The following is a 25,576-nucleotide window of genomic DNA, read 5'->3' on the forward strand; positions in this document are numbered from 1 at the left end:
GTAAACCATTTCGGGGTCGGGAAGATAAATCCGCAAGACCCAATTCGAATTGGGGCAGTTTTAGGAGATGGGCGCCTGCGGCTTACCACCTGGCTGACCTTGACCAAAAGCCGCTTTGCTGGGGTCGTTGTGCCCGCCACGCCGTGGGCCTTGCCCTCGGCCGCCGCGATAGTTGTTGCCTCGGCCTCGGTTGTAATACTGTCCACCATTTGGATGGTGATTCTGACGACGAGGCTGACGATCTCCATTGCTGGGCGCTGGTTCTTGCCCCGCGGGATTGGAGATCGGGCGCGGAATGTTCTCCGGGGAGTCATACACGTACAGTTTCTTATCAATGTTTTGAGGGATGGGCTGAATTTCAGTGCCCAGTTCCTGCTCGATCTTGTACAAGTTGAACCGATCGTCCCAGTTGATGAGGTTGATGGCCAGACCCAAGTGACCAAAGCGACCAGAACGACCGATACGGTGAAGGTAGGTTTCGGCGTTCTTGGGAAAGTCGAAATTGATGACAACGTTGACAGCTTGGATATCAATGCCACGGGTAAGCAAGTCCGAACAGACCAGGTTGCGGCACACGCCGTTTCGGAAATCGTGGAAGACACGGTTGCGGTGCTGTTGGAGCATTCGTGCATGAGAATAGAAGCACGAATAGCCCAGTTCCGTGATCTTTTTCGCCAAAAGCTCCACACGGTTGGTCGAGTTGCAGAAAATGATCGATTGGTTGATCTGGAGCTTCGAGAAAAGGGTGTTGAGGCAATGAACCTTTTGCTTCTCCTCAACGAAGGCATAGTACTGGGTGATACCCCGCAGAGTGAGTTCGTCCATCAGGTTGATCTCATAAGGGTTGCGCATGTGCTTGTCCTTGAAGGACTTGACAATCATGGGGAATGTAGCGCTGAAGAGCATCACCTGGCGATCCTTGGGGTGGAACGACAAAAGTTGCTCGATGACTGGGGTGAACTCAGGGGAAAGAAGCTTGTCTGCTTCATCCATGACAAAGGTTGGGCACTCCGACAGGTCGGCGACACCTTTGCTAGCCAAGTCAAGCACTCGACCGGGAGTTCCGACAAGGATATGGACGGCATCATTCAACCGAATAATATCGTCCATCAAACCTGTTCCACCAGTGGTAACCATGACGTTGATCCCCAGATGTTTCCCAAGGGTCTTGCAGACTTGAGATGTTTGAAGGGCAAGTTCTCTCGTGGGTACCAGAATCAGTGCCTGGGTTTTGGTGCTCTTGGGGTTGATGCGCTCTAGAGTAGGGATGACGAAGGCTGCTGTTTTGCCAGTACCGTTCTTTGCTCGAGCCAGAATGTCTCTGCCCGTGAGGGCAACGGGTATCGTCTCTTCTTGGATGGGAGAAGGCTTCTCAAATCCAGCCTCAAAAATGCCCATCATCAGTTCCCGTTTGATGTAGAAATCCTCGAACTCGAGGCCCTTGGTAGCGGTGACATCCTGCGACAATTTTTAGTTCCATACTATACCCAGGTTATTCCGTGTAAAACAAACCTCAGTTTGGGGTCTGGCATCTTTGGGGGGTAGATTGAGGGAGTCCTGAAGCTTTGCGTCTGGGGTTTCCCTAAAGACCGAATTAGAATTCAACAGGAACGAAAAGCCAGTGGAGATTCCAACTCACCCTAGCTTGGTATTACTGAGTTGGGAGGCAAGCGCGTCGGCCATGGTGATAGAATATGGGAGAGGCAGGGGTGGGTGTAGGGTTTGCGATGACCTCAAAGGAATTGAATTTCAACGAGGTCGATGGACCACGTGTGGAGGAGAGGAGCAAGAGGTTCAGAAGTTGGAATAAGGTGATATTGAAGAAGGTTGTTGAGTTTTTGTTGCCAGCAGTTGTTGTGTGAGTGAACTGGTGGTGGTGATTGATCGGCGCGGAAGAAAATCTGACGCTCGAGAGGGAGAATCAAGGTTTCGTGGGTGACAATTGAGGATGTGTAAGCTGTCACTTCGAAGAAGTTGAAAGAAAACCCGGGGTTGTTCAGATCAAACGCAGTCAAGACGTTAGGCAGACCGTCAAAGCATATAATGTCACTCAAACGAGGCTTCTGTGGGAGTGGCAGAAGAGGCGAAAGACGGACTCTCAGGCAAGGATGGTAGTGAAAAGCCCAAAGGGAGCAGAGGTGTGAAGAAGAGAGGAAGGGCCGGATGTTGGTTGGCACGAGAGGTAGGGGTTGTGCGAATACTAAGTGAAGGGAGATGGGGAGGAAGAAAGAAAAGCAAAGTTGACGACGCTTTCACTGGCCCCGCCGCTCTCGCTTAGGTAATGCCCGCACTGCCCTATATACCTATTCTGCCTACGACATAGATCTGAGTACGGGCTGGAGGTAGTAGTTACATTCAAACGGGTATTATGCGCTGGAAATCAATCTCAATCATTTGTCGTGCTAGGCAAAGCTCATTGCCGGAATGATAGCGCGGTTTGGCCGCGCTCGGGCTCTGCCAACTCCTTCACCCGGACATCCGGAGCGATGGTGATGTCGGTTTTCGTTCCAGGGGTGATGAGAATGAACTGTCGTCCGATCGACCGTCGGGCCGCAATCATAAGCATGTCAATGGCCATCCTCCTGTTGATATGGTCCATATACACATCGCTAGGTACACGAGTCAGCAGAAGGACAAAAGAAAAACTGGAGGCGACTCGGGAACGTACAACTCATCGAGGCAGCGAATGGGTGAACCCATGGCTTCCCAAAGGGCCAGCAGAAGACACACTTGGGAAAACGACTTTTCACCCCCAGACAGGGTTTTGGCGCCACGGCCCGTGGCATCATCCTTGGTGATATCGGGTTCGACTTGCAAATCCAAGAGTTTGCCGGTATGATCTGCCAGAAGCCGACCACGGAAGCTTCGCTCGCTCAGAAGGTATGTGAATTGAGCTTTGGCCCGAGAAGAGATGTGAGACCGGAAGATCTCCCACCGTTTCTTCCGATTCTCAAGGGTGTCTTTGAACATCTGCGGCAATAATGCGTGAGATAAAGAAAATCAAAAAGTTGCCGGCACATACCTGAGCCAGTGTTGTCAACTCCTCGACCTGTTTCTTAGCCCGCAGGTAAGCGGATTCTGTTCTGCCAGCTTCCGCAGCGATCTCATCTCGCGATGCCCCCAGCCTAAATGGAGTTAGCATGTGTGAACACCCCGAAGTCTGCTGGGTTCAAAGAATCATACTGTTGGTTGTAGCGCTGGAGATCCCGATTTAACGTTTCCAGTTTCAAGTCCAAGCTCGCCGGAGTTTCTCTCTCATCGACAGGAACGCGAGCGCAGACCATGCTTGCCTTCTCAGTGTAATCGACAACCCGTGCAGCGAGCTGTTCGCGCTTTTCATGAATGCGCTCTCTGTCACGCTTATCGCCATTGATGCGTTCGACGGCAGCATTCTTGTCGCTGAGAATCTTACGGCGCTTGTCAACCACGCGCGCCTTCTCACTCTCAGCCACTCGGGATTTTTCTTGCAGCTCCGAGAGTTCGCCATCCTTGGCCTGCAGTTCTCGCCGAATCTCCTTCAGGGTCTGCATCATGTCGCTCATGGCCGTAACGCTATCCTGGTAGGAACCCTCGTTAATCCGCTTCTCGTGTTCAGCTTCCTTCAGGGCTGCGTGGAGGGCATCAATATGCCCATCTTCGACATTTTCTTTGTCTAGGGCATCTTTGAGGGCTTCTGCATGATCTTCCATCCTTTGCATATTGATTTGCAACTCTTTCTCCCTTCTTCCGTGCCTCACCTGCGCCTGCTTACAAGCCTCGACTCGGGCACGAGCTGATCGCAATTGTTGTTCCAGCTCGTTCGCTTCACGCTTGAGGTCTTGAATCACATCATTCTGCACACTGTAGGCCGAAAATGGATTAGTATATTGAGCGCATTGTGGGGATTCATGTCGACTGGATATTCTACCTGATTTGGGAGGCGAGGTCCGATTTCATCCGGGGGTTGCCACGGTACATGGGTACGGGTGACTGGGTTGGTTCACCGGCTCGAGTGTATGACAGATGCAATCCTCGGCGGCGATCTTTTGCATCGATGCTGTAGCATCGTTTCACGTTCCTTGGGCGCTGGCCATCGAAGAGCACAGAGGTCGCTTCATCCAAGCTCTCAATCAACAGCATTTGTTCTATTCCGTGGTTGATAATCAACTGTCGGCGTACTAATTCGTTGTCAATCTGCAGGGGGTTAGCAAGCTCACGATATTTCAGTCATATAAACCTCTTACTTGGAGAACCCGCAAGGCAGTGTCATATTCAGGGTCCGGTTCGTGGGCCGATGTATCGAGATGACCGCCCCGCCCAATGAGAATTGGACATTGACTGCCGTAAATTTTTGTCAGACGAGATATGCTCTCATATAGAGAAGGAACAGGATATTTGGATCCTTACCAGTTCACCCGTTGCATGATGCTGGAAAGAAGATTCATGTCTTGCTTGGAAGTCACGATGAAACTACCGAGTGTGCCGCCAAAAGAATTTTCCAAGATCGATGACCACTTCGGTTTAAGCAACGTAACGTGATGACCGATTGGGCCGACTGGACGTGCGGCGAATGATCGTTCTTGCTGTTGAATAGCCCTCAGAAGCATAGGCAGCCTTTCATGGAAACCGGACTGAGTTCGTCCATCCTCTCGAGAGAGGGCTCTGAGCCGGGTCTCTGCCTGCTCAATATCATTCCTTTTCCGTTCAAGAGGCCTCTTCGCCAATTCTGCCTCCTTCTCAGCAGTTTGAAGATCTTCGCGTATCTGGTCAACACCATTGCGATGCTCTTCATATTCATGCCGAGCAGATGCAGCGTCGTTTGCTGCTTGTTCGCACTCCTCTTGCTTCCGAGCATAGCTCCCACCGCTTGCATCAGCAAGACGTTGGTTCTCTTCGTCAATCTTTTGCTGTGCGTCCCGGACTTGGGTGTCTGCTCGCTTGACATATTCCCTGATTTGACGTTGCTCGGCCTACAATGGGTTAGCAAAGTTACCAGGAACGTTGAGTGCAAATTACCTGGAGGCCATGGCGGGCATTCATCTGCTCATCTAATCTCTCCTTGACCTTGTCCCTTTCCACTTGCCCTTCCTCCAGCGCTTGTGCAGCTCGCGAAGCATGTTCATCTGCTGTTTCAGATTCTTGTTCAACATCTTGAAACGCGTCGTCGAATCGGCCGAGTTCAGCCTCTGCAGATGCTATCAGGGCATCCGCTTTGGAAAGCTCCTCGCTCATAGAGTCTCGTATCTGTTTTAGTCAGACTGACGGACAATCACCACGGGAATGAATCCTCATACTCTCTCTTGTTCCTCTACCTGGGCCCAGGCCGCTTGACCACGGATGAGCCGGAGGCGCTCTCTCAACGAATCATGTTGATCGGAGATTTCCAATTTTTTCTTCGCCGCATCCCTTCGGTTCCCCAAGATCTTGATATCCTGTGCCTTGTTCCGGAGTTTTTCTTCGATTTGGTCAACCGACTCTTCGATCAATCGGTAATCCTGATCCAGCTGTTCCAGTTGAACGCCCTTGACAAAGAATTTGTACTTTTCAGCCGGGCTGGATGTGCTGAGAAATTGACGGGCCATGTCCTGGGAGAGAACGTTCATTGGGTTGTCGATCTGCAGGGAAAAGTAATCGGTGATGGCATCCAGCTCTGCCTTCTTGGTCGAAACTATACGGCCATTCTCAGCCTTGATTTTGAACCCGCTGGCACCGCTCTTGGAGAAATGGCGTTCAACGATAATGGATTTTCCATAGTCGTCTGGCATGTAGGCACCATCGCCTTGATTTTTGATTCGAACGATGATGGTTGCGTTTCTAAAAAGAGGCCAAACTCGGTCAGATCGTAAAATGACCAGGAACAAAATCGATGGACTTACTCCTTGCCCTCCTTGATGAAATTCTTGAGGCTCTGCCCACGGTTGGTAGCCGAAGCCTTTCCTCCGAGGCAGAGGGTAATCGCGGTCAGAATAGCACTCTTGCCACTGCCATTTTTGCCCACAATGAAGTTGATCAGGGGACCGAGCTCCACGTGAAAGTGATCGTGACACATGAAATTGTAGCACTCCACGCGCTCGAGGATTCCATGCTCGGCGGGGACGTTGGCTTCGTCGACAAGGTGGGAGTATTTCTCCTGAATGAGTTGTGTCTGACGCAGTTCCAGCTCTTCCTCGTCTTCCGTAAGCGCATCGTCAGCGACGGACAGGAATCTGGGCCCGGGTAAATCGACATCCTCTCCGGACGTAGTGGGCGACTCAGATGTACGAGGCCGTTTCCTCTGTGTCGTATGCAGCAGTCAGCGTGTTGGATCTCATCCAAATATTTCCGAGAAGGGCATACATACCGAGTGAGGGAAGGCAGAGCCATTCAGAACGGGGCTCGCATCGGACAGGGCAGAGGAGTCCTCAGAGTCCGAAGACCCCTGCACGCGTTTGAAGGATGGCATGGAAAGATAAAGAGCAAATCGGCCGACATAGGAACGAAGCTAGCTCATGCTGAAGCCTCGCAGTGGGCTCACTTGCCCGTGATCCAAAAAACCGCGTGAAGAGACAACGAGCGCGCGTCCGGGGATCCTTTTTCGCGTCAGTGGCAGAGCAGAAAGGCGGTCAGCCCCTCCGAGGGGCCCTTAGTCATCCACTCTATATGTCTTTTAACTAGTTACGTCTACATCGACATTATTATCATGGGTTGGGCTAGAACTCTTTGCATTGTTTAGGAGAACTCGATCTGGACACGGATGAGCCTATGCGATGGGCTCTTCCGCAACGTAGTGCAGATAGGCTCCCAGAAGCTTGGTGCCCTCAATGTAGTTCCTCCGGTCGAGCTTCTCGTTGATCGAGTGCGCGGCATCAGTCGAGCTGCCCATGGGGAGAAGCAGAACATTCTTGCCGGTGGCTTGCTCAAAGGTCAAGGTGACCGGGATACTGTAAATCGATTAGTGACACTCGGACCGCCAGGAGAAGATCAGACATACCTTCCGCCCTCGCGAGTCAGATCAGGCTCGACACCAAAGACCTGCTCAACGGCCTTGCTGGCGGCGGTGAAGTTCCAGTGCTTGGGGCTGGCAACCCACCACTTGCCATCGTGCTGGAGCCACACATCCAGCTTGTTCTTGCTGTTCAACTTGGCAAACTCGGCCTTGATGTGGTCGAAGACGAGCTTGTTCACATCGGGGCTTTCCATGTTAGGCACGGTGCGGATCGAGAACTTGCCAATCACCTTGGCCGGGATAACAGTCTTCGCTCCGGGGGCGGAGTAGGCGCCCTCCACGCCGTGGATGGACAGGGAGGGATAGCGCCACCGGGCCATGAGGGTGCGCTCCTTGGTGGGGTGGATGCCCGTTTCACTGCCCAGAGACTCGTGCAGGTTGTCCATGGTGTAGCTGATGTTGGGGTACAACTTTTTCTCTTCCTCCGTGAGAGGAGCCACCAGATCCATGAGGCCCGGAATGAGAATGTTGCCCTGAGGGTCAACCAGCTTCGATAACACATGCATCAAATCGGTCATGGGCTCGTGGGCAGAGCCTCCAAAGACACCGCTGTGGAGATCCTGAGCAGGACCGGAGACGCTCACAGAGTAGTAGTTGCAGCCGCGCAGGCCATAGGTCAGGCAAGGCTTCTCAGTACCCAACCAGTAGTTATCTGAAATGCAAACGGCATCGGCATCCTTGAAGAATCCTTTGGCCTCGGTTTGGATAAACTCATCCAGACCCTCCGAGCCATACTCCTCCATGCCTTCGAAGCAGCACAGCAGATTGACAGGCAGCTCAACACCGGCCTTGCGGTGAGCCTCAATCACATTAAGCCAGCCAAGAACGGGGCCCTTGTCGTCCGTGCTACCGCGGCCATACATCCGGCCCTTGTCATCGATGGTCAGCTCGAAGGGCTCGGTGGCCCAGCCATCTTCCATCAAGGCGGGTTGCACATCATAGTGGCCGTAGACCAGGATGGTGCGCTTGTTCTTGTCATTGCCGTAGCGGGCGATGACCACCGGTGGGAGATCGAGGTGTTCCTTGCCAGGCTGCTTGCCCAAGGGTCTCTGCTGCACCTCAGCGCCCAGAGCCTCTAGCTCAGAAGCGAGGAATTGAGCCATCTGTGGACCGCGTCAGTCCAAAAAAACCATGACGAGGGGAAAGACTCTGCCACCGTACCCGGAACACATCCTTTCGATTCTCATCTTGCGCGGAGACTGAGGGAATCGCAACCGCCTTTCGCAGACCTAATCATGGTTTGATCAGCGCATGTGGAGAGTCAGTTGTGGTCAAGGCAAGGACATACGATCGATAAAGGCGACAGACGAGTCATCGACTCTATCCCGCGAGTGTGTCAGTTTTCTCTCCCGCGAGGAAGTGGTGGGGGTGGAGGTTGGACTTACTGCTTGAAGAAGGGTTCCAGCTGCGGCGCCATTTTGGAGTCACTGATGTAGCCGTAGTAGAAGCGACGAGGAGGGAGAGAAGCACGAGCGCAGAGAGAAAACCGGGGGAGAAACGACCGAGCGACCGTTGCGCGGAGAGCAAAGAGGGGCATTGGAGGGCGAGAGAGAGAGAGAGTTAGGTAATGGACCGAGTGAAATGGTTAGTTGCGGCCACCGACTGAAACCAGTCGTAGTCGGATACACCCGGCTAGTCATCGGCACTATTGATTTAATACATGTACTTAGATGGATTATTATCGCGTTTGCAGGCTGCTAGAGGATTGAGAAGGATAGTTTAGTATGCATTTGGATGCGGCGCATAACAACACAAGCTAGAATACAATGTCTTTCTTTACAGAGAGAGGGAAAAAAAAAATAGAGACCCTACGCGTCCCGTCCCCAGGCCTCCCGGCGCAGCTGCCGGTCCTCCCTGGCCATCCGTCGCTTCGCACCCCAGCGGGATTGCACGGCCTCCAAGACCTGCTTCTGGATCTCCTTCTTTTGCTGGCTGGCTTCGCAGACCATCGCAACAAACATGGGCGAGCAGTCAAACCGCTTCGCCAGCTTGTGGCGGCTCCATTTCATCGGGTCCTCGAGCCGGAGTTTGCGGATCTCCTCGATATCCGACGGGCTGAGGTGGTATTTCTTCTCGTACACTTTCTTGAACACGCCCGGAAGACTTTCGACATCTTGCTTCACGGGATCCTCGGGCCGCATCGCTCGCCGGACGTCATCCGGGGGTAGAAACTTGGTCGGCGTGTGATAGACATTGGGGGCACTGGAGGGAGGGTTGTAGATGATGCGGTCCTGGTGCTCGGCGGACGAGCCGAAGGAGGCGTCGGGTTTGACGCGTAGGCGTTGCTTGGTCCGCCGATATGAAGACTGATGGCGCCGCGACCCCAGGACCAAGGCATCTGTCCATGATGGGAGGAGGAATGGCAGAGTGAGCCATGGCCGTTTCGGCCCCGTGATGAAGGTCGCCATCGATCGGGGTCCAGTGGCGGGTCAATTGATGAATTGATGGATGGGCTGAAGATCAAAAATAGCAATGGTCAGCGACCGTTATGAAGCACATCTCAGACACCGAAGGAAGCGAAGACTATACCGGGACAGGGGGCAGAGGGCGATCCGGGAAAGCGTAGAATGGATGGAACCGCCCTGAAGTTTTTCCCAGGGGTCACGAGACCTGCTAGATCAGGCATAGTGCTGGGACGGAAGTACCTGGTACTTACTCCACCGTGCAGCCCCCGAGCCAGACCGGAGGTATCGGGTACGGCGGCGCTCACTAATGTTTGATCACCTGCACACCGGCGTCATCATCGATCCCCAAGACACACGAAATGTCGCCTCCTTGACTGCTTTGGCTCGCACTGCTTACTGCCCTTCCAGCCTCTCCTCCCCCAACGTCATCGGCGGGCTGTTTTTGGTCATGGCCCTTTGTTAGGCTGTTCTCTCACCTCCCTCAGTGGCCTTCATTCTCATCTAATAAAGCCATTGTTCTCGGACTGCGTCCCAACCCTGGTCGTGATGGTCGAATCCCAGAGCAGCGTGCAGCCCTCGTTGGTGGATGGTCTGCCTCGACCTCCCCGAGTGTTTCCTCAGCTAGATGAGCTGGCCGAGTCCGACCGAAATGAATCCCTGACCGTTCAGGATGGAACTCGAATTCGAGCTCCAAAGCCCGGATATCCACCGTGGATCCCAATGAAAGATGCCCACAAGGACTGTACCGAGGGTACATTCGGTGGTGCCTCGAACAGCGGCACGACATCTCCAGCATCACCCGTGAGCCCAATCGAAGGAATGCGCCCGGCAAATCCCTTTGATCTGAGACACCCCCCAAGACACCCGCCGTCTCCCGGATGCACATCTCAACTACCGCCTCGCATGCACTCGCCCGCCTCTCAGATATTTGAGCGAAGCGTCCAGGAAGATATGGTCCCGGCGCAAGCATCATCTTCGATCCCTGCACATATTCGAACAGAAAACTATATCCCCCCGGTTCTCGAGGCATCGTCGGCTGCGATTACGGACGACCACCTGGACCCCGATTCCGTCGAGATTGTCACACATAGTCTACACCAGTCTGCTGTCGCAGGCGTTATAGGCGCGTCTCCGATGGAGCAGTCGCTATCATCCTCGGTAATCGATGACCACCCGGGAACAAACCACTCCGATGCCGACGAAGTTTCATCTGCCCACGGCGCGCTGGACTCGACGGATGTGCGACGTTTGAGCTTTATCTCCTTTGCCGATGTGGTCAATGCCGAACACGCCGAAACGGGCGACCCCTGGGCCAGTCGAGATCCCTCCCAACATACATCAGCCCCAGCAATGTCCACTGTCGGACCTGCCAACCGATCCCCATCACCAATGCGCTCACCGGCCTCATCGCATGCGATGGGAACCTCGCCACCCACGAGCATTGCAACCTCCTTCAAAGGAACGGAAATGTCCCCTCCTCACGGAGCTCGGGGCGCAGGAAGCCCATTCCCGACGGCCCAGAGCCCGGTCTCTTCGAGTTTTGGCGGGGAACTCAATATTGAAACAATGCGGCAGGCATTGAGAAGAACGGGGAGCGGTGAATTGGGTGGAGTGGCTAGCCAGACAGCCAGTGCCGTGGGCAATGACGAGGTGATTGATCGTTCGTTTTAGCTGCTCCGTTTGCTTCGATCTTCTATCTACCTGGCGTTTGCTTTTCAATAGCAAGGAGGCAATGGAACTGGAACCCTGCTGCACTAACAGAGAAGGGTTAGCTGAGCTCCGGCCAGTTTCGCTCTCCTTCTCTCTGTTTTCAGCAGGATGGCGTGACGATGGTGTCTTTGTTTCCCCGAATACTTCGTTTTTAACATTATCTACGGATCTGGATATCCACAAATATATGCTTGTTCATTCATCAAGTTCGCTTTGATGCTCTAACCAACCTGTTTTTGTATATACACAGTCTGAATGCTCAACATCCTTTTGAACAATGGAAATGCTTATGCTGATTGCAGAGAGCTATTCATCATGAAGAGATCAAACCAGTCCCCTCATTTCCTGGCAGCTTCTACGGCGTCCAGGGCGCGTTGTACCCTGGAGCGCAGATCGGCCACGTCCTCCAACCCAACGCTGGTTCTGACCAGATCCGACTCCACTCCGAAGGATTTCGCCTACAAGAAGAGGTTAGTTTCCAAATCGCCTGCAGTGGAAGGGGGTACATACCCAGTCAAGTTCGCCATAATGGGCCAAGAGAGTGTACGGGGAACTGAAACCGGCATGAGTTAGCAAGGAGTGAGAAAAGGTCGCAGCAGTTTCGACGACGAACCTCAAAGTAAAGTTTGTTCCCAGGCTGGGGCCTTTCAGGACTTCCAGAGTATCGTAAAAGGCGATAGCTTCAGCAGTTGAGTAGAACGTGACAGAGAAGAGGCCTCCATAACCGCCATTGGGATTGCGGAAGCTGTCATAGAAGAGTCTCGTAGGGCTGTACTTGGGATAGTACACTTCTTTCACTGTACAATTTGATGACTCGGTTAGCAGAAAAGCGTGCATAGCTAGCGAAGATACACTTGCCTAGAGGAGATGCTTTCAGCATGGCCGTGATATCTTCAGAGGTGGCGTTGATCTTGTCAATTCGGGACACAAAGTCTCGGCTGTTTCGCTCCAGGAAAAGAGCATCCTCCGCCCAATAGATATCTTCATACTCGCGGGCAAATGTTTCTTTCAAACTTTGATAATATTGCCCGGATGGGTTGAGAACGGCACTCCCTCCCATGACATTGCTGTCTCCGCTGAAGATTTTGGTCAAACTGCTGACCACAATATCTGCATATCGAAGCACGTTGATGTTCAGGAAATTGCCAACTGTTTCATCGACCACAACAGCGAAATCATACTGATCCGCTAACGAGCGTATCCGGACCAGATCGGGGGTCTTCAGCAGTGGGTTTCCGGGTGCCTCTGTGAAGAGTGCGAGGAACCGTTCGCCATTTTTCAGACGAGTTTCCAAGTCATCCAGATCTTCAGATGATCCGTTGCCATAGAACAAACATCCCGGTCCCCATTTCTGGAGGATCTTTAGCGTATCAATGTATGGAAATCCGAAACAGATGCTCTTCTTCTCCCCTCGAGCAGCCATGATGATCTGATGGGAGTTGAAGATAGAGCTCATGCCGGAGGGGTAGAGGAAGACATCGTCCTCTGAAATGCCGGCCACTCGGCCTTCGGACACCTTCTCGTCGAGGGCCGCGGGTAGGTCAACGTCAGCTGTTAGCACGCCTGCAATGCGTCTCCGCACGGCTTGCTTTGCCTGGTTGGTCAGCGAAGGGCTCAGGTTGCGGCCGAATCGCTCTTCGATGAACTGCCCATATTCCCGTCCATCTTGGACCCCATTACTTGCCGCGGGCAAATCTCCGGATCCCGCAGCGTGTGCGGAGCCCCGTGTGATGCCGTTCAGAGCTCCTCTCCCCTGGTATCTCCGGGGTCCCTTACAGGGTCGCTGCGCAATCAACTCCGCAGTCGAGAAGCCCTTGTCTTCCACCAAGAACCCGTCCTCCAGGGCACCAAGACAGAACTCGCCGCGCCGACTGGATATGCCGTTTCCAGAATGTTGCCATACCTGTTTGGCAACCGGCGCATATTCCTTGGGGTAGATAACGCTCGACAAGGTGGACGTGATTGAAGTCGCTTCGGTATGCGGGGACGGAATGAAGTTCACGATTCGGACTTTGGGCGTCGCGTCGGCCGGACAGCGGGATATAATGAACGAGTAGCAGATGCGCGCCGTTTTCGGGGACGCAAACAAAGTGGCTGCCTCGGTATTGGGGTCCCCGTGGCGACGGATGATCTCCTGGGCGAGTCTTTGGATAGTGGGATGCACGAAGAACCGAGGATAGCCTAGTTGCATCTTGCTCATAACCCAGTCCTCTCCTTCCTCATAGCCGACGTTGGATCTCCACGTCGGGAGCGATACGCTGACGGCCTGGGGAGACCCGGGTTAGTGAATTGCTTCTGGAAATGCCCTCCCAGCTGTCCATGGAGGGGCACATAGATCTTGATCGCGGGGCAGGGAGACGTACATGGTCGGTGTTGGGAGGCACAGTGCCTCCTAGCGCTTGCAGCATCCTGCGAGATATTGGCAGGGGGAAATGGAATCAGAATTGGCTTTGGGAAGTACGGAAAAGAGAGAATGATGCAAGAAGAATAGGAAGAGCAGTGATGACTCCGCTGCGACTTCGGCGCTGTAATACCATACAATAGTGGATACATGTAAGGTACTTAAATTTCATTATAAATGAACGATAAAAGAAGTGCTTTTGAAGTACTTTACGTATACTTACAATACCTGTTACCGTTATCAGTCTCCAAAAAATTTCGCTAGTTATCGCCCTGAGCTTTGATGTTTCTTTTTGTTCTGTTCGAATTTCACTTTTCACTCCTCCCACTCCCCCTCCCCCCTTCCGTGCCTCAGTCACCGACAAATATGTCGGAGCACACAGTCAAACGAAGGAAGCTCAGTCCTTTGCCAGAGGACGCCGCTCCGCCAGCGACGCAGTCGAAACCTTCAACAGACGGAACTGCCCAGCGCAAAGATGGACATTTCACAAAGGCCAATGCGGGAAACCGAGCAAAGGATGAGCGCTCTGCAGAGCTTGCCATGGCTAGCGGCTTCTACAAATCCAGCTTCTTCAAGCTTCAGATGGACGAGTTGCTGTCCGGCCTCAGACCAAACTACGAGAACCGCGTGTCGAAGCTTCAAGAAGCACTGCATAAAGTGAAGGATGCTATCGAAAACCTACCCGAAAAGCCACCGAAGCCTATTTCCGAGGTCGAAAAGGAGTTGCGCAGCGCCAATGGGGTTGTGGTCCCATGGCCTGAACCACGACCCGGCAAGGAGACGAAATATACCATGTCATATGCGAAGCCAACAAATATCAACGTGGTGGGAAGCCTCGCCTTGAGGACAGGTGCTCGTACCACGGACTCTCGTGCAGTTGATCTGGCGGTGACGATGCCCAGCTCGCTCTTTCAAGAGAAGGATTTTGTCAACTATCGATACTTCCACAAGAGGGCATATTACGTCGCCTGTCTTGCTGCAGGCATCCAGGAATCGATGGCCTCCCTTGGGTTCGAAGTCAAATTTGGAATCCAAGATGGCGACAGCCTCCGTCCTCTCATCTTGTTGGAGCCTCGCGATGAGAAAGCCGCCCAGCCCCAGATTCGCATCATCACGGCAATTGAGCCAACTCTGTTCCCACTCACAAAGACACTGCCGACGAAGAGCAACATTCGCCAGGGCTCTTCCGCCGACAACTCGGAAATTGGAGAGCCAACTCCGTTCTATAATGCCACCCTTCGGTCAGAGGCCACGGTTTCTCTCTATCACAAAGCTCTACACTCTGCCACTCAAAAATGCGAGTCCTTCCGGGACGCCTGCATCCTTGCCCGCACCTGGCTGCAGCAACGGGGTTTCCACACCTCCTTCCAAGGTGGGGGTTTCGGGGGCTTCGAATGGGCCGCACTCATGTCTTTGCTGTTCGAGGGCGGTGGTCCGACTGGGCAACCTGTTCTCATGCGTTCATACAGTAGCTACCAGATCTTCAAAGCAACCATGCAGTTCCTTGCTGGAAGAGACCTGACGAGCCCCCTGCTCCTCTTTTCTGGCGACCTCTCTCTCCCACAAGGAAAAGGTCCCATTCTGTATGATGGTCGCAGAGGATTGAATATCCTCTACAAAATGACTGCTTGGTCATATACAACACTGCGCCGTGAAGCAGCAACTACTCTAAAGATGCTTAATGAATCCCGCGAGGACAACTTTGACAAAGTTTTCATTTTGAAGGTCGATGAACCGACATTGAAGTTTGACCGACTCGTGATATTCCCCAAGTCTTTCAGCGGCGATACTCTGCGAGCCCATCGCGAACAAAATGCGCTATACGAAGTGCTCTCCAGGGCACTTGGAGACAGAGCCAAGCTCATATCTTTTTCCAGTCACTGTGCCGATACCTGGTCTATTCGATCAAAGTCCTTGATCAAGAAAGCCAGTGGAACTTTATCAGTCGGGCTTCTTCTGGATGCTGAGAATGCTTTGCGTGTTGTTGACCACGGTCCTCCTGCTGAGGAGAAGGAGGCCGCCACTTCGTTCAGGTCTTTTTGGGGAGAGAAGGCCGAGCTCCGTCGTTTCAAGGATGGCAGTATTTTGGAGAGTCTTGTGTGGTCTGAACAGCTATCAGAAAAATCTATTGTGCACCAAATCTTGGCATATATTCTGGAGCGGCATTTCAAAATCGCGGAGTCGGATTTTGAGTTCATCGGCGACGAGTATGATGAAAAGCTCCGCAGCGAAGGTGACGGCATTGTGGCATACTCCAGTCCTCCTTTTCAAATGATCAACAATGCCTTCAACGATCTGGAAAGTTCCATTCGAAACATGGATGAAGTTCCTCTGGATGTTCGACACTTGGCCCCCGCCAGCCCACTACTCCGATACACAGCGCTCCGAGTTCAAGGCTCTGGCGGGGTTGCTCACGAAGCTGCCGACATTGTGCTTCAGTTTGAAAGCTCTGCGCGGTGGCCTGATGATTTTACTGCGATTCAGATGACGAAGGTGGCTTTCCTCATCAAGATCGGGGACTCCTTGACGTCGGCAGGCGCTGCCACTTCGTGCCGTGTTGGCCTGGAAAATGAATCAAGCAAAGTGCTGAACAACGCCTATCTAGATATTGTTCACACCTCTGGCTTTCTTTTCCGCCTGAGAATCCATCACGATCGTGAACAGACATTACTCGAGCGACAACTGAAGGATAAAACTCTCAGTCCTCGGGAGAGGGAAGGAGTTGCCTATGCTCTCTTCTCCTACAAGAAGCTTTTCACCCATTCTCCGCGTCTGACACAGGCAATTCGAAGCCTGTGTACTCGATTTCCGCTTCTCTCACCCACTATCCGCCTGCTCAAACTCTGGTTCAGCTCCCACCTTTTCTCTGCCCAGATTAACGACGAGTTGATCGAACTGTTGGCAACTCGAGCATTCACGCAACCTAATCCGTGGGATTGTCCTTCAAGTGTAATGACGGGTTTTCTGCGGACTTTGCATTCTCTCGCCCGATGGGACTGGCAGCAGGAGCCATTCATCATTGACCTAGGCGGAGATTTGGACCCCGATGTGACTGAGACCATCCGCACTCGCTTTTCAGCCTGGCGCAACATCGATCCGGCAATGAACACCGTTGCTCTGTTTGTCGCTTCCGATATGGATCCCGACGGCGTGACCTGGACCCAATACGAAAAGCCCTCCAAGGTCGTGGCTGCTCGGATGTCCACTTTGGCAAAAGCCGCAATGAGCGTGGTCCGAAAGAACAGCAGCGACTTTGATGTGTCCGACCTCTTCCAGACTTCTTTGGCTCCCTACGATTTCATCATCCACCTTCGGCCCAAGGTTCTTAATGAACGCTCCGGTGCTGTGGCTAAATTCAAGAATCTGGCCGACACCGGTTCTGCTCGCGCCGGGAAGATGGCAGCCATCAAGTCTTTTGTTCATGATGTCCAGGCATGCTATAGCCAGGGTATCCTTCTTTTCCATGGAGACGAGCACTGCAGTGTGGTCGCTGGTCTTTGGAACCCCCAGGCCTTGAAAGACAAGAGCTGGAACCTCAAGACAGTATACTCGACGGCCCCGGCATCTTCGGCGACGGCCAAGGACCGCGTTACAATCAACCGACCCGCCATCTTGAACGAGATTGCCAGACTGGGTGACGGTCTCGTGGAGAAGATCGAAACTCACGAGACTAGTGAGGAACAGTAAATTGTTTAAAGTAATAAAAATCTCCATTTTTTTCTTTGAATGTACAATTAAATTACCTGATCACGCCGCTGCAATGCAAGCCTCCCAAGACAGAGTAAAGAAGAATTAAACACGAAACAATCACCAGCATTATATCAAACCACATGGAAGGGAAGTCATGTTACATCCTGCTTTCTTCTTTTCAAGACCCGGCCGGCTGGCCCGCTTTGCCCGACGGCACCTGAGAAGAGAAAGAACAGAACTTGTCCTTGATAGCGACGACTTCGTATGTGCCTTCGTCGGAGGTTTTCACGGTTTTATGATGCTCGTAAGAGATATCATGCTTGATATCAAGCACCTCCGACTTCTTCCCCTTCCGGACATTGGAGCTTCGAATGTACCTGTACGGGAAAATCGCTGTCAGCATCGGCCCAGACCGATAAACAGAGGAAACTTACGTGAACTCAAAGGGGGCGTTCCCCAAAACTCGAAATGAAGGTCCGCTTCTCCACCTTCGTGGATGTCCACCACAGAGGTTTGGCCTCTGCTGATGCGCACGCTGGGCATCTCATGGATGACCTTGGTGATGTCCTTGTGGGCCTTGCATTTGCCACTGGCCCCATCGCTGACTGCGGTGATGGTGAACTCACCGGGACGCTCGGCAATGCGACGGAAGTTGGTGTTTTGCGAGGTTGCCTTCCGCTGGGCGCCGTTGAAGGTATAGAATACATCGAATGGAGCATGTCCCGAGAGCGAGAACGAAAGACGTTCACCTACACAGTAGTCGGTCTTGGATTCGAGCGGAATGATGGTCGGCACGTCCGACACAGCCACTCGAACCGAAGAGGCGTCGTACTCGGTGGTTCGTTGACATCCACGTGCATCGCGCACTTTGTGAATGCTGACCACATGTTGGCCCAGGTCCAGATGACGCCGAGGGATGAGCAGGTTGTGTCTGTTGGAGTTGACTTTTGGAATGGTGACAATCTCCGGTTTTGCGTTTGAATGATGCTTGATCATGATCTCCAGCGAAAAGGGTGGGATTCCTTCCAGAGTGACGGGGACGGTTTCTTCACCACTGGCATCCTCCTTGCAGAAGCCATAGATGTGACCCGGAGAGTCAAACTTGGCAGATGGGAGCGAGTTCACCTGTTGAGTGACCAGCAGGGGGCTGCGCTTCGGGTCATGATCATAGAGGTTGTCGCCAACTTGGGTAAACTTGTAGGTGTATTGACCGGGCTCCGACGTGTCCATCTCCATCGAAGCCACATGAAGGGCGGTTCTGAGATTGCGCGATCTCACGGAAGGAGCCCCACGATCCGCTTTTCGGCGCTGTTCGTACTGAAGACTGAACGGAGGATTGCCGGAGAGTCGGAGTTCGAGAGTATCATCGTCGCCTTGACACACTTCAGGCTTGACAACCGAGCCTGTTTTTCCAACTGAGGAACCATCCACAGCGCTGATATGTGGTCGAGGAATCCACGAAACTTCGAATTCGTTCGCAGATTGGACCACAGAACCAGGACACGAGCTGTCAAACACTTCGACGAGCTCATAGAGACCTTCCCTATCCACACTCAGGGCGCTATTTTCTTCCCAGAACGTTTTCTCCACGGGCGAAGGGTTGACATCGACGTTTTTGTATTTCACCGTCCACGGCCGTTGGCCGCTCAATCGTAGCGGGATATCGACCTTGGTGCCCTGCAGTGCTGATACAGTCCTCTTCTTGTCAATCTGGCCGAAAGAGGCCTGAGGAGGTTTTGATCGGGCATCGATCTTAATACTGTCCTTCAGGTTCCGTTTGCAGCTCGACTTGTCCTTGACACTTGTCAAAGCTAAAGTGTATTCGCCGCCGCTAACTAGCTTGTCGGTGATGATGGTCGCCATCTCCGTTTCAGATTCGAGAGTGTGTTTAGACCTCTTCCCATTGTGAACGAGCTCATATTGCAATGTCCAGGGAGCTTCTCCTAGAAAAGACACGTCCACAGAGACCGATTCGCCAAAACAAGTCTTGCGCGCTTCTCTCGACCCAATGAAATGGGCCGAAGCTGGTGGTTTCACATCTTGTTCTAGAATCGGAGTTTGATCCTTCAGGGACCGCGGAGAATAGATGGAATCTTCAATGTCCAAGAAACGATACCGGTAGTAGCCAGCCTCTGATGGAGTGAAGTCGAGTTGAGATCTTAATCCGTCGATCTTTTGGGTTTTTGTCACCGCGCCCTTGCTGCTTTCAATACTGTATCGGAGACGAAATGGTGGAGAGCCCGTCAAGTCCAGGTCAATGAGCAAGCCGACGGCGTTGTTGGCACATCGGTCGAAGATCTTCTCAGATCGAACAGCTAGTTCCGGTTCTGGAGGATTGTGCAAGTAACACGACGAGGGCTCCAGAACGTCGCCTGGGCAGTACTGGCTAGAGACAGACGTCAAGGCATACCAGCCCGGCTCCTTAATGGGAGTTTTCTGATCCAAATGCTTCAACACAAGAGTCCGGGCATCTTTCGGGGCATCGTCACTGCCTCTGAACGAGTAGACAACGGAGAATGGCCCATCCCCAACGTAACCGTTTCCCACATCGTGGAAGTTGACAGGTAGGTTCACGCTATCTCCCCGAGCAACTTGCAGTGGACGTTGGTCATTGCATCCAGATAGAGACAGTCGCGGGCGTTCATGGACGGAGAATTGGTGCCACTGCGACACTGACTTGGCAGATGGCCGATCACCGTCATCAAAGAGAGTGGTATAATTGGCGACATTCCCAAGAGCATCATGAACTTCCTCAATAGTGTAAAACCACTCTCCACCCACATTCAGCGACTCATTCAAAGGCAGGTCAATCTTCTGGCTTTGGGCCCACGAGATATCTGGTTGAGTCTCACTGAAAAGAGCGCCACTGGCCCTCTGATTCAGCAGCGGAGAGCGGAGATTGTCAGGCTGAATGTTCTGGAAGGAGAACCCGCGGTCGAGGTGGTTAACTTGGCGACTGTACTTGATCTTCAAGGGCGGTGTTCCCTCAACTTCGAGAACCAGGTTGGACAGTTCCCCCTTACATTTGTTCGTATGCGAGTTCTTGATCAGCGCTCGCGGGCAAGAGACGACGAGTGCGTCAGATGTACGCGTGTGAACATCCAGCTGAGATTCATCCACCACCCGCTGTAGACGATAGATACCCGTCTTCTTCACGGGTAAGAGTAGATCCCGATGGGCGACAGGCGCTCGGTTTGCATGCCGCTTGTCCGCCTGGCGTTTCAGCTGCTTGACTTGTTTTGCCGGGATCGTCAGAGTTTCGTTTTCGCCTGTGTTCAAATCAAGTCGCAACACCTCGATCAGGATGGGATCGGTTTGATTGACGCGAATCGGGAGGTTAACCGTGTTTCTTTGAGAGTCAATGCAAAGCGCCTCGCGATCGGGGTTCAGAACAGCCGACCTAGCCTAGTCAGCTCGAAGATCACACATCTACATCCGTTCCCAACTCACCCTTCGGGCAAAATGTGCACGATTTGTTTCCCCAAAATCAAGGACGCATTGTGTATGATATCTCCGGGTTTGACCCTCCGCTCCGAGATGGAGAGTTCGCGATCATAGGCGACCTTGACCATTCCTCCAATCCAGGCGCCCATCGGAATCTAATGCGAGTTAGCCAAGGGTTGAGGTTGGGGCGCGAGGGGACCCACCGGTATGCGAAACATCAAAAAGATGTTGCCCACTGCATGGAGTAGGAATAGCGACAGCGTCGTGGGGAATGCCCACTCCAGCCATGGGATGCGCAACGCCTGTAGTCCAAACAAAAAGAAGCCATCCACCGACACCCACTTCAGAAACAACCAGGTCGCATCCAGATCGTCAGACGCTGTCCACGACTCATACACTCGCCAGGCATTCAGCGCCAGATAGAAAGCGACCACATAGAGGCGTTGCGACGGAGCGTCGACCACGTCGACGGGGATCAACGGCGTCGCATTTGGGCGTTGTTGGATAGCCTTGGACGGGGATTTGGATGGAGACTTGACGGACTTGAGGGAGGACTTTAGAGGAGATCGTGTGTCGCGAGGCTGAGAGCGCGTCGGGGTCTCAAAGAGCCTTCTCCTTTGTGGAAGAGTCTGGGGCGTCTGAGGAAATGCAGACGGGAGGCGGGGCGTGCCATTCATGGCAGCAGCATGCTGTGGTTAGAAGATATTTGGCTGGGTTGGGGGAAGGCAGATGGGTTATGAGGAGGAAGGGAAGGAAGAGAAAACGAGTTGTGGTGGGCAGGGTCAAGTCGTCGTTGGGTGTTGTTGCAGAGTGTGAGAGAAACAAAAAACGCGTCGGGAGGAAAGGAAAGGAAAGGAAGCTCGGTCCACCCACGCATCATCCCATTCCTGATATACTCCAGCTCCCCAACTTCCGAGTCATTCACCCACTTTATCATGGTCGCTCGCAAACGACGCCGTAGCTCGTCCGCAGACGTTTCAGTCTCTGAAATCTGCCAGCGGGCGACATCCCAGGAGCGAGACAGCTGGAATGGATTCTGTGAGATAGAGTCGGAGCCAGTAAGTGACCGATCATCCCTCGCATCGGGATGCATCCTGACCATCTTTGCCAGGCCCTTTTCAATGTGATGCTGCGGGAGTTTGGAGTCAAAGGGGTCAAGGTGCAAGAAGTTGTTTCGCTGGACGACGAGATGATGGCCTTCCTCCAGTATGCCTGATCTATGTCCTTTCGCCTGGATACGGAGAGGCCTCTCTAACGTGTTGTGTACAGTAAGCCGGTCTACGGACTAATCTTTCTCTTCCGCTGGCGCGAAGATGATTTCGGAAAGCAAGAAGCAAGCTGCCCAGAGGGCCTCTGGTTTGCCAATCAGGTCAGTCGCGTGAATGATTAGTGAAGCGCTTCGAAGCTGAAGATGGCGAGGACAGACCGCCGACAATGCATGTGCGAGTGTCGCATTGCTGAACATCGTCAACAACATCGAAAACGTCAACTTGGGAGAGAATCTTCAGCACTTCAAGGATTTCACTATGCCGTTCACCCCAGCGCTACGGGGCGATGCAATCAACAATTTCGAGTTTGTCAAAAGAGTCCATAACTCTTTCGCACGGTACCGGACCCCTTTCTTCGATGTTCGTGCTCTGGATAATGATTTCCTCTAGAAAAATGGACATGCTCGGTTCGGATCTACAACTCAAAACCGAATCCAAGTCCAAAAAATCTAGCAAGGCCAAGAACGGCAATGAAGAAAATGACTCAGATGCTTCCTTTCACTTCATCGCGTTCGTACCAGCAATGGGAAAAGTGTGGAAGTTCGACGGCCTCGAACGGCAGCCCCAGACGCTGGGTAAGTGTGTACGCGCTTGGGAACCGATCCTTTCTCATGTTTTTCGGTAGGCGAATGCAACGAAGAAGACTGGCTAGAGTTGGTCAAGCCGGATATTCTCACCCGCATGGCGGCCTACGAAGAGGACCAGATCGAGTTCTCTATCCTGGGTCTCGTGCGAGACCCTCTGCCCGAGCTGCTGGGCCAGCTTGCAGTCAACGTACGGTGTCTAGAAATCCTCAACCAGTGTATCTTATCCCAGACAGAAGACGCGTCAGGGCCTACACTTGATGCGCTTCAGGAGACGATACTAGGTCCTGACTCGTCTTTGCCCTTGACGCGGGAGGATATCAACACGGCCGACGTGCCTGGCCATGCGCGCAAGTACAACTCATTCTCCGCGGCACAATTGCAGCAAGCACAGCAGGAGCTCAGCCATGAGCAGCGGGGCTTGCGTGCAAGCATCCAGGAGGAGAAACAGTCACAGTGGGCGGACGCAGACTATGCCGCTGGGCGGCGGTTTGACTATGCTCCTGCGGTGCGGACTTGGCTGCGCTTCCTGGCCCGCAAGCAGCTGATTCAGGAATTGCAGTGGTAATTAGTTAGCCCGGGTTAGATTAGGTGGTCGATTCCCATAGTTCAGCCATTATTATTGGTTGCCACACGGGCACCTCATGGTCCCGCATAGGGTTGAGATTGGCCCGCTGATAGTAGATAAGTCGAGGTACCTGGTACTTGGACAAAGCTGGGGCCGCTCACCAGGTTCTCGGTACCGGATACTTCCAGCATCCAGCCCTCGTTTTAGATTGAAAACGCACGTCACCGCCCGCTGCCAACTTTCGTTCTTTCTTTCCATTCTTTTGCTTTCTCGTTTGCTTCAATCTGGAACATCCCGGTCTACGTGGGATCTGCCTTGCCCGGTCTCTTGTCGAATCCCTCCCTCGTCTCTCCTCCACAACCAGAGGCAGGTCCCCGAGACGCTCCTCGGTTTGCCACCCTTTACCCACACCCACCACCACCTCGCCTCTCCAACGAAACGTTCTTCAAGTTCCCCCACTCACACATCGCTCCGACAGCTTCAACAACCTTACCCGTCATGTCATCCGTCGACTCAACACCCGAGAAGATCCCCGATGATTCCTCCAAACTGAAAACCTTCCTGGGCATCCTCCGCAAGTACGTGCCCCCGCGAGACACAACACAAGAACAAAGCGCTGATGCATGTGCGTGTACTAGGTTCGTGGGTGTGACAGACATCGCCTCGGTGCGCTTCTCGCTGCCAGCGCAGCTGCTCGAGCCCCGGCCGAATCTAGGTAAGTGGAGGCTTGTGATTGTGCGGGGTTCAAAAAAGCTGACTGGATGTTTCCCCAAGAATATTGGCACTACCTCGACCGGCCCGAGACCTTTGCGAGGTCAGCACCCTAATTCAACACACTAAACTAATGCTGACATCTGCGCTACAGCATTGGCAAGTCTGATGATGAGCTAGGTCGGATGCTGGAGGTGTTGCGGTTCTGGTTTACCAAGGACCTGGTATATCGTTGATTGGTCCCGGAGGAAGATGACGTTTGCTGAAAACGCGACAGAAATACATCAAGGGCAAACCGTGCAAGCCATACAACTCGACTCTCGGTGAATTTTTCCGGGTAAGTCCCTTGTTCTGTCCTCCTGGAAGCTCTCGGTCCGCTGAACCTGTCGTCTTTGCTTTCATATAGTGCAGCTGGGACGTGTCCGATGCGGTCCCCGAAGAAGTGAACTTGCCTGGTGTGAGCTCAGGTAGCAGCGGTACTTCTACCATTGATGATGGCACCGGCGAAAAGGTCAAGGTCTCCTATTTGACCGAGCAGACCTCGCACCACCCACCTGTCTCGGCATTCTACATTGACTGTGCCGAACGGGGAGTCACCGCGCGGGGATTCGACCAAATCAGCGCCAAGTTCACCGGCACCAGCATTCGGGTATCTCCTGGTCAGCACAACCTGGGCATTTTCGTCACACTCGAAAAGAGAGACAACGAGGAGTACCAGTTAACCCATCCGTCTGCACATCTGGGAGGCCTTCTGCGAGGCGCCCTGTCGATTACCGTCGCCGACAGTTGCTATGTCAAGTGCCCGAAGACGAAGGTCAAGGCTATTCTGCAGTACCTGGAGGACGGGTGGCTTGGACGGTCTCAGTATAGGTTGCAGGGGGTGATCTTCCGCTATGATCCGGACAATGATACCATCACAAATATTAAAGACGTGCCAGAGGGTGATGTGCTGGCCCGGATCACTGGCTCTTGGCATGGCAAGATCTATTTCACCCCTACAGGGGCCAAGGAGCCTTGCTTGCTGATCGATATCACCCCTCTCTGCCCCACGACGAAGACTCTCCCTCCGGACGAAAAGCAACTGTCTAATGAATCGCTTAAATTCTGGTCGGAAGTCACCTCCGCCATTGTGGACAAGCGGTTCACCCAGGCCACCAAGCTGAAACAGGAAATCGAGGAACGGCAGCGACAGCGGGCCGCAGAGCGCAAGGAGAAAGACGAGGAGTGGATGCCGCGCTTTTTCACTGGTGCAGTCACGCCGCTGGGCAAACCGGAACTGACCAAGGAAGGACAGAAAGTCCTAGAAGGCATCCGGTCCGGCGATTTCACCCTGGAGGAGAGCGACGTGCAGGGTGCATAAACTAACCGGTTTGATCATGTTGATTTGATTATTGTCCATGGCGTATCTGGCATGCGACCATGCAGACCCGGCGTCTCTTTGTTGTTTTTTATTTGGTCTGCCTTGCTTCTCTTCACATACTTAGATCTTTCACATAAGGGACCTGGCGCTCTTCATGTATCTTTTTTCTTGGACCCCCCCTCATTCCTCTCTGGTCACTTCTGTGGATAATGGATAGCAGTGGTCACTGCGGCCCGAAGTTGAACCAAGCTTTCAGAATGAATAATAGAAGTCCGCACAAACTTATAAAGTATCATCCTGTGCAATCCCTTGTAGGAATTACAATATACGCTAGAACAGATCTTTTCCGAGGAGGGAGCTGTTGATAGGTTGAAGTAAAAATTCATTACCAAAACTCCACGAGAAACCAATCCCTTTCCGGTTGCACCCATGCTCAATCCAAACAATGTACAAATTATAGTGTGTCAAGAC

General features: G+C 53.0%; 10 protein-coding genes across 10 annotated transcripts; 4 read left to right on the top strand and 6 right to left on the bottom strand.

Moving 5' to 3' along the window:
• Nucleotides 1-60: 60 nt before the first annotated feature.
• Nucleotides 61-1,683, bottom strand: dhh1 (DExD/H-box ATP-dependent RNA helicase DHH1; the record flags this gene model as incomplete). The annotated part of the gene is made up of 3 exons (XM_057196680.1): nt 61-1,458; nt 1,513-1,582; nt 1,640-1,683. The coding sequence occupies 3 exons, from the start codon at nt 1,681-1,683 to the stop codon at nt 61-63; spliced, it is 1,512 nt and encodes a 503-aa protein (XP_057054076.1).
• A 730-nt stretch (nt 1,684-2,413) lies between these two features.
• On the bottom strand, nt 2,414-6,421 carry N7474_005266 (DNA repair protein SMC6; the record flags this gene model as incomplete). The annotated part of the gene is made up of 11 exons (XM_057196681.1): nt 2,414-2,609; nt 2,669-2,970; nt 3,023-3,125; nt 3,184-3,840; nt 3,908-4,173; nt 4,224-4,317; nt 4,387-4,949; nt 4,996-5,223; nt 5,274-5,793; nt 5,856-6,253; nt 6,320-6,421. The coding sequence occupies 11 exons, from the start codon at nt 6,419-6,421 to the stop codon at nt 2,414-2,416; spliced, it is 3,429 nt and encodes a 1,142-aa protein (XP_057054077.1).
• A 297-nt stretch (nt 6,422-6,718) lies between these two features.
• On the bottom strand, nt 6,719-8,501 carry N7474_005267 (M20 family dipeptidase; the record flags this gene model as incomplete). Its single annotated transcript, XM_057196682.1, has 5 exons — nt 6,719-6,899; nt 6,950-8,067; nt 8,126-8,193; nt 8,253-8,284; nt 8,350-8,501. 5 exons carry the CDS (start codon nt 8,499-8,501, stop codon nt 6,719-6,721), a joined length of 1,551 nt encoding a protein of 516 aa, XP_057054078.1.
• A 271-nt stretch (nt 8,502-8,772) lies between these two features.
• N7474_005268 (mitochondrial 54S ribosomal protein mL58) lies at nt 8,773-9,372 on the bottom strand (the record flags this gene model as incomplete). The annotated part of the gene is made up of 1 exon (XM_057196683.1): nt 8,773-9,372. The coding sequence occupies one exon, from the start codon at nt 9,370-9,372 to the stop codon at nt 8,773-8,775; it is 600 nt and encodes a 199-aa protein (XP_057054079.1).
• A 543-nt stretch (nt 9,373-9,915) lies between these two features.
• Nucleotides 9,916-11,040, top strand: N7474_005269 (uncharacterized protein; the record flags this gene model as incomplete). The annotated part of the gene is made up of 1 exon (XM_057196684.1): nt 9,916-11,040. One exon carries the CDS (start codon nt 9,916-9,918, stop codon nt 11,038-11,040), a length of 1,125 nt encoding a protein of 374 aa, XP_057054080.1.
• A 377-nt stretch (nt 11,041-11,417) lies between these two features.
• On the bottom strand, nt 11,418-13,487 carry N7474_005270 (cystathionine gamma-synthase; the record flags this gene model as incomplete). The annotated part of the gene is made up of 5 exons (XM_057196685.1): nt 11,418-11,537; nt 11,590-11,632; nt 11,693-11,876; nt 11,932-13,345; nt 13,443-13,487. The coding sequence occupies 5 exons, from the start codon at nt 13,485-13,487 to the stop codon at nt 11,418-11,420; spliced, it is 1,806 nt and encodes a 601-aa protein (XP_057054081.1).
• Nucleotides 13,488-13,846: 359 nt separating this feature from the next.
• On the top strand, nt 13,847-17,167 carry N7474_005271 (rRNA-processing protein UTP22; the record flags this gene model as incomplete). Its single annotated transcript, XM_057196686.1, has 1 exon — nt 13,847-17,167. The coding sequence occupies one exon, from the start codon at nt 13,847-13,849 to the stop codon at nt 17,165-17,167; it is 3,321 nt and encodes a 1,106-aa protein (XP_057054082.1).
• Nucleotides 17,168-17,348: 181 nt separating this feature from the next.
• On the bottom strand, nt 17,349-21,291 carry N7474_005272 (uncharacterized protein; the record flags this gene model as incomplete). Its single annotated transcript, XM_057196687.1, has 4 exons — nt 17,349-17,563; nt 17,605-20,570; nt 20,621-20,769; nt 20,818-21,291. The coding sequence occupies 4 exons, from the start codon at nt 21,289-21,291 to the stop codon at nt 17,349-17,351; spliced, it is 3,804 nt and encodes a 1,267-aa protein (XP_057054083.1).
• A 258-nt stretch (nt 21,292-21,549) lies between these two features.
• Nucleotides 21,550-23,034, top strand: N7474_005273 (ubiquitin C-terminal hydrolase 37; the record flags this gene model as incomplete). Its single annotated transcript, XM_057196688.1, has 6 exons — nt 21,550-21,672; nt 21,726-21,820; nt 21,884-21,983; nt 22,039-22,220; nt 22,273-22,457; nt 22,508-23,034. The coding sequence occupies 6 exons, from the start codon at nt 21,550-21,552 to the stop codon at nt 23,032-23,034; spliced, it is 1,212 nt and encodes a 403-aa protein (XP_057054084.1).
• A 498-nt stretch (nt 23,035-23,532) lies between these two features.
• N7474_005274 (putative oxysterol binding protein (Orp8)) lies at nt 23,533-25,105 on the top strand (the record flags this gene model as incomplete). The annotated part of the gene is made up of 6 exons (XM_057196689.1): nt 23,533-23,612; nt 23,673-23,749; nt 23,809-23,848; nt 23,900-23,969; nt 24,023-24,082; nt 24,152-25,105. 6 exons carry the CDS (start codon nt 23,533-23,535, stop codon nt 25,103-25,105), a joined length of 1,281 nt encoding a protein of 426 aa, XP_057054085.1.
• Nucleotides 25,106-25,576: the final 471 nt, after the last annotated feature.

The sequence above is a fragment of the Penicillium riverlandense genome (genome assembly GCF_028828495.1).
Source record: "Penicillium riverlandense strain IBT 135883 chromosome Unknown utg000003l_segment0_segment0, whole genome shotgun sequence".
Classification (NCBI taxonomy): domain Eukaryota; kingdom Fungi; phylum Ascomycota; class Eurotiomycetes; order Eurotiales; family Aspergillaceae; genus Penicillium; species Penicillium riverlandense.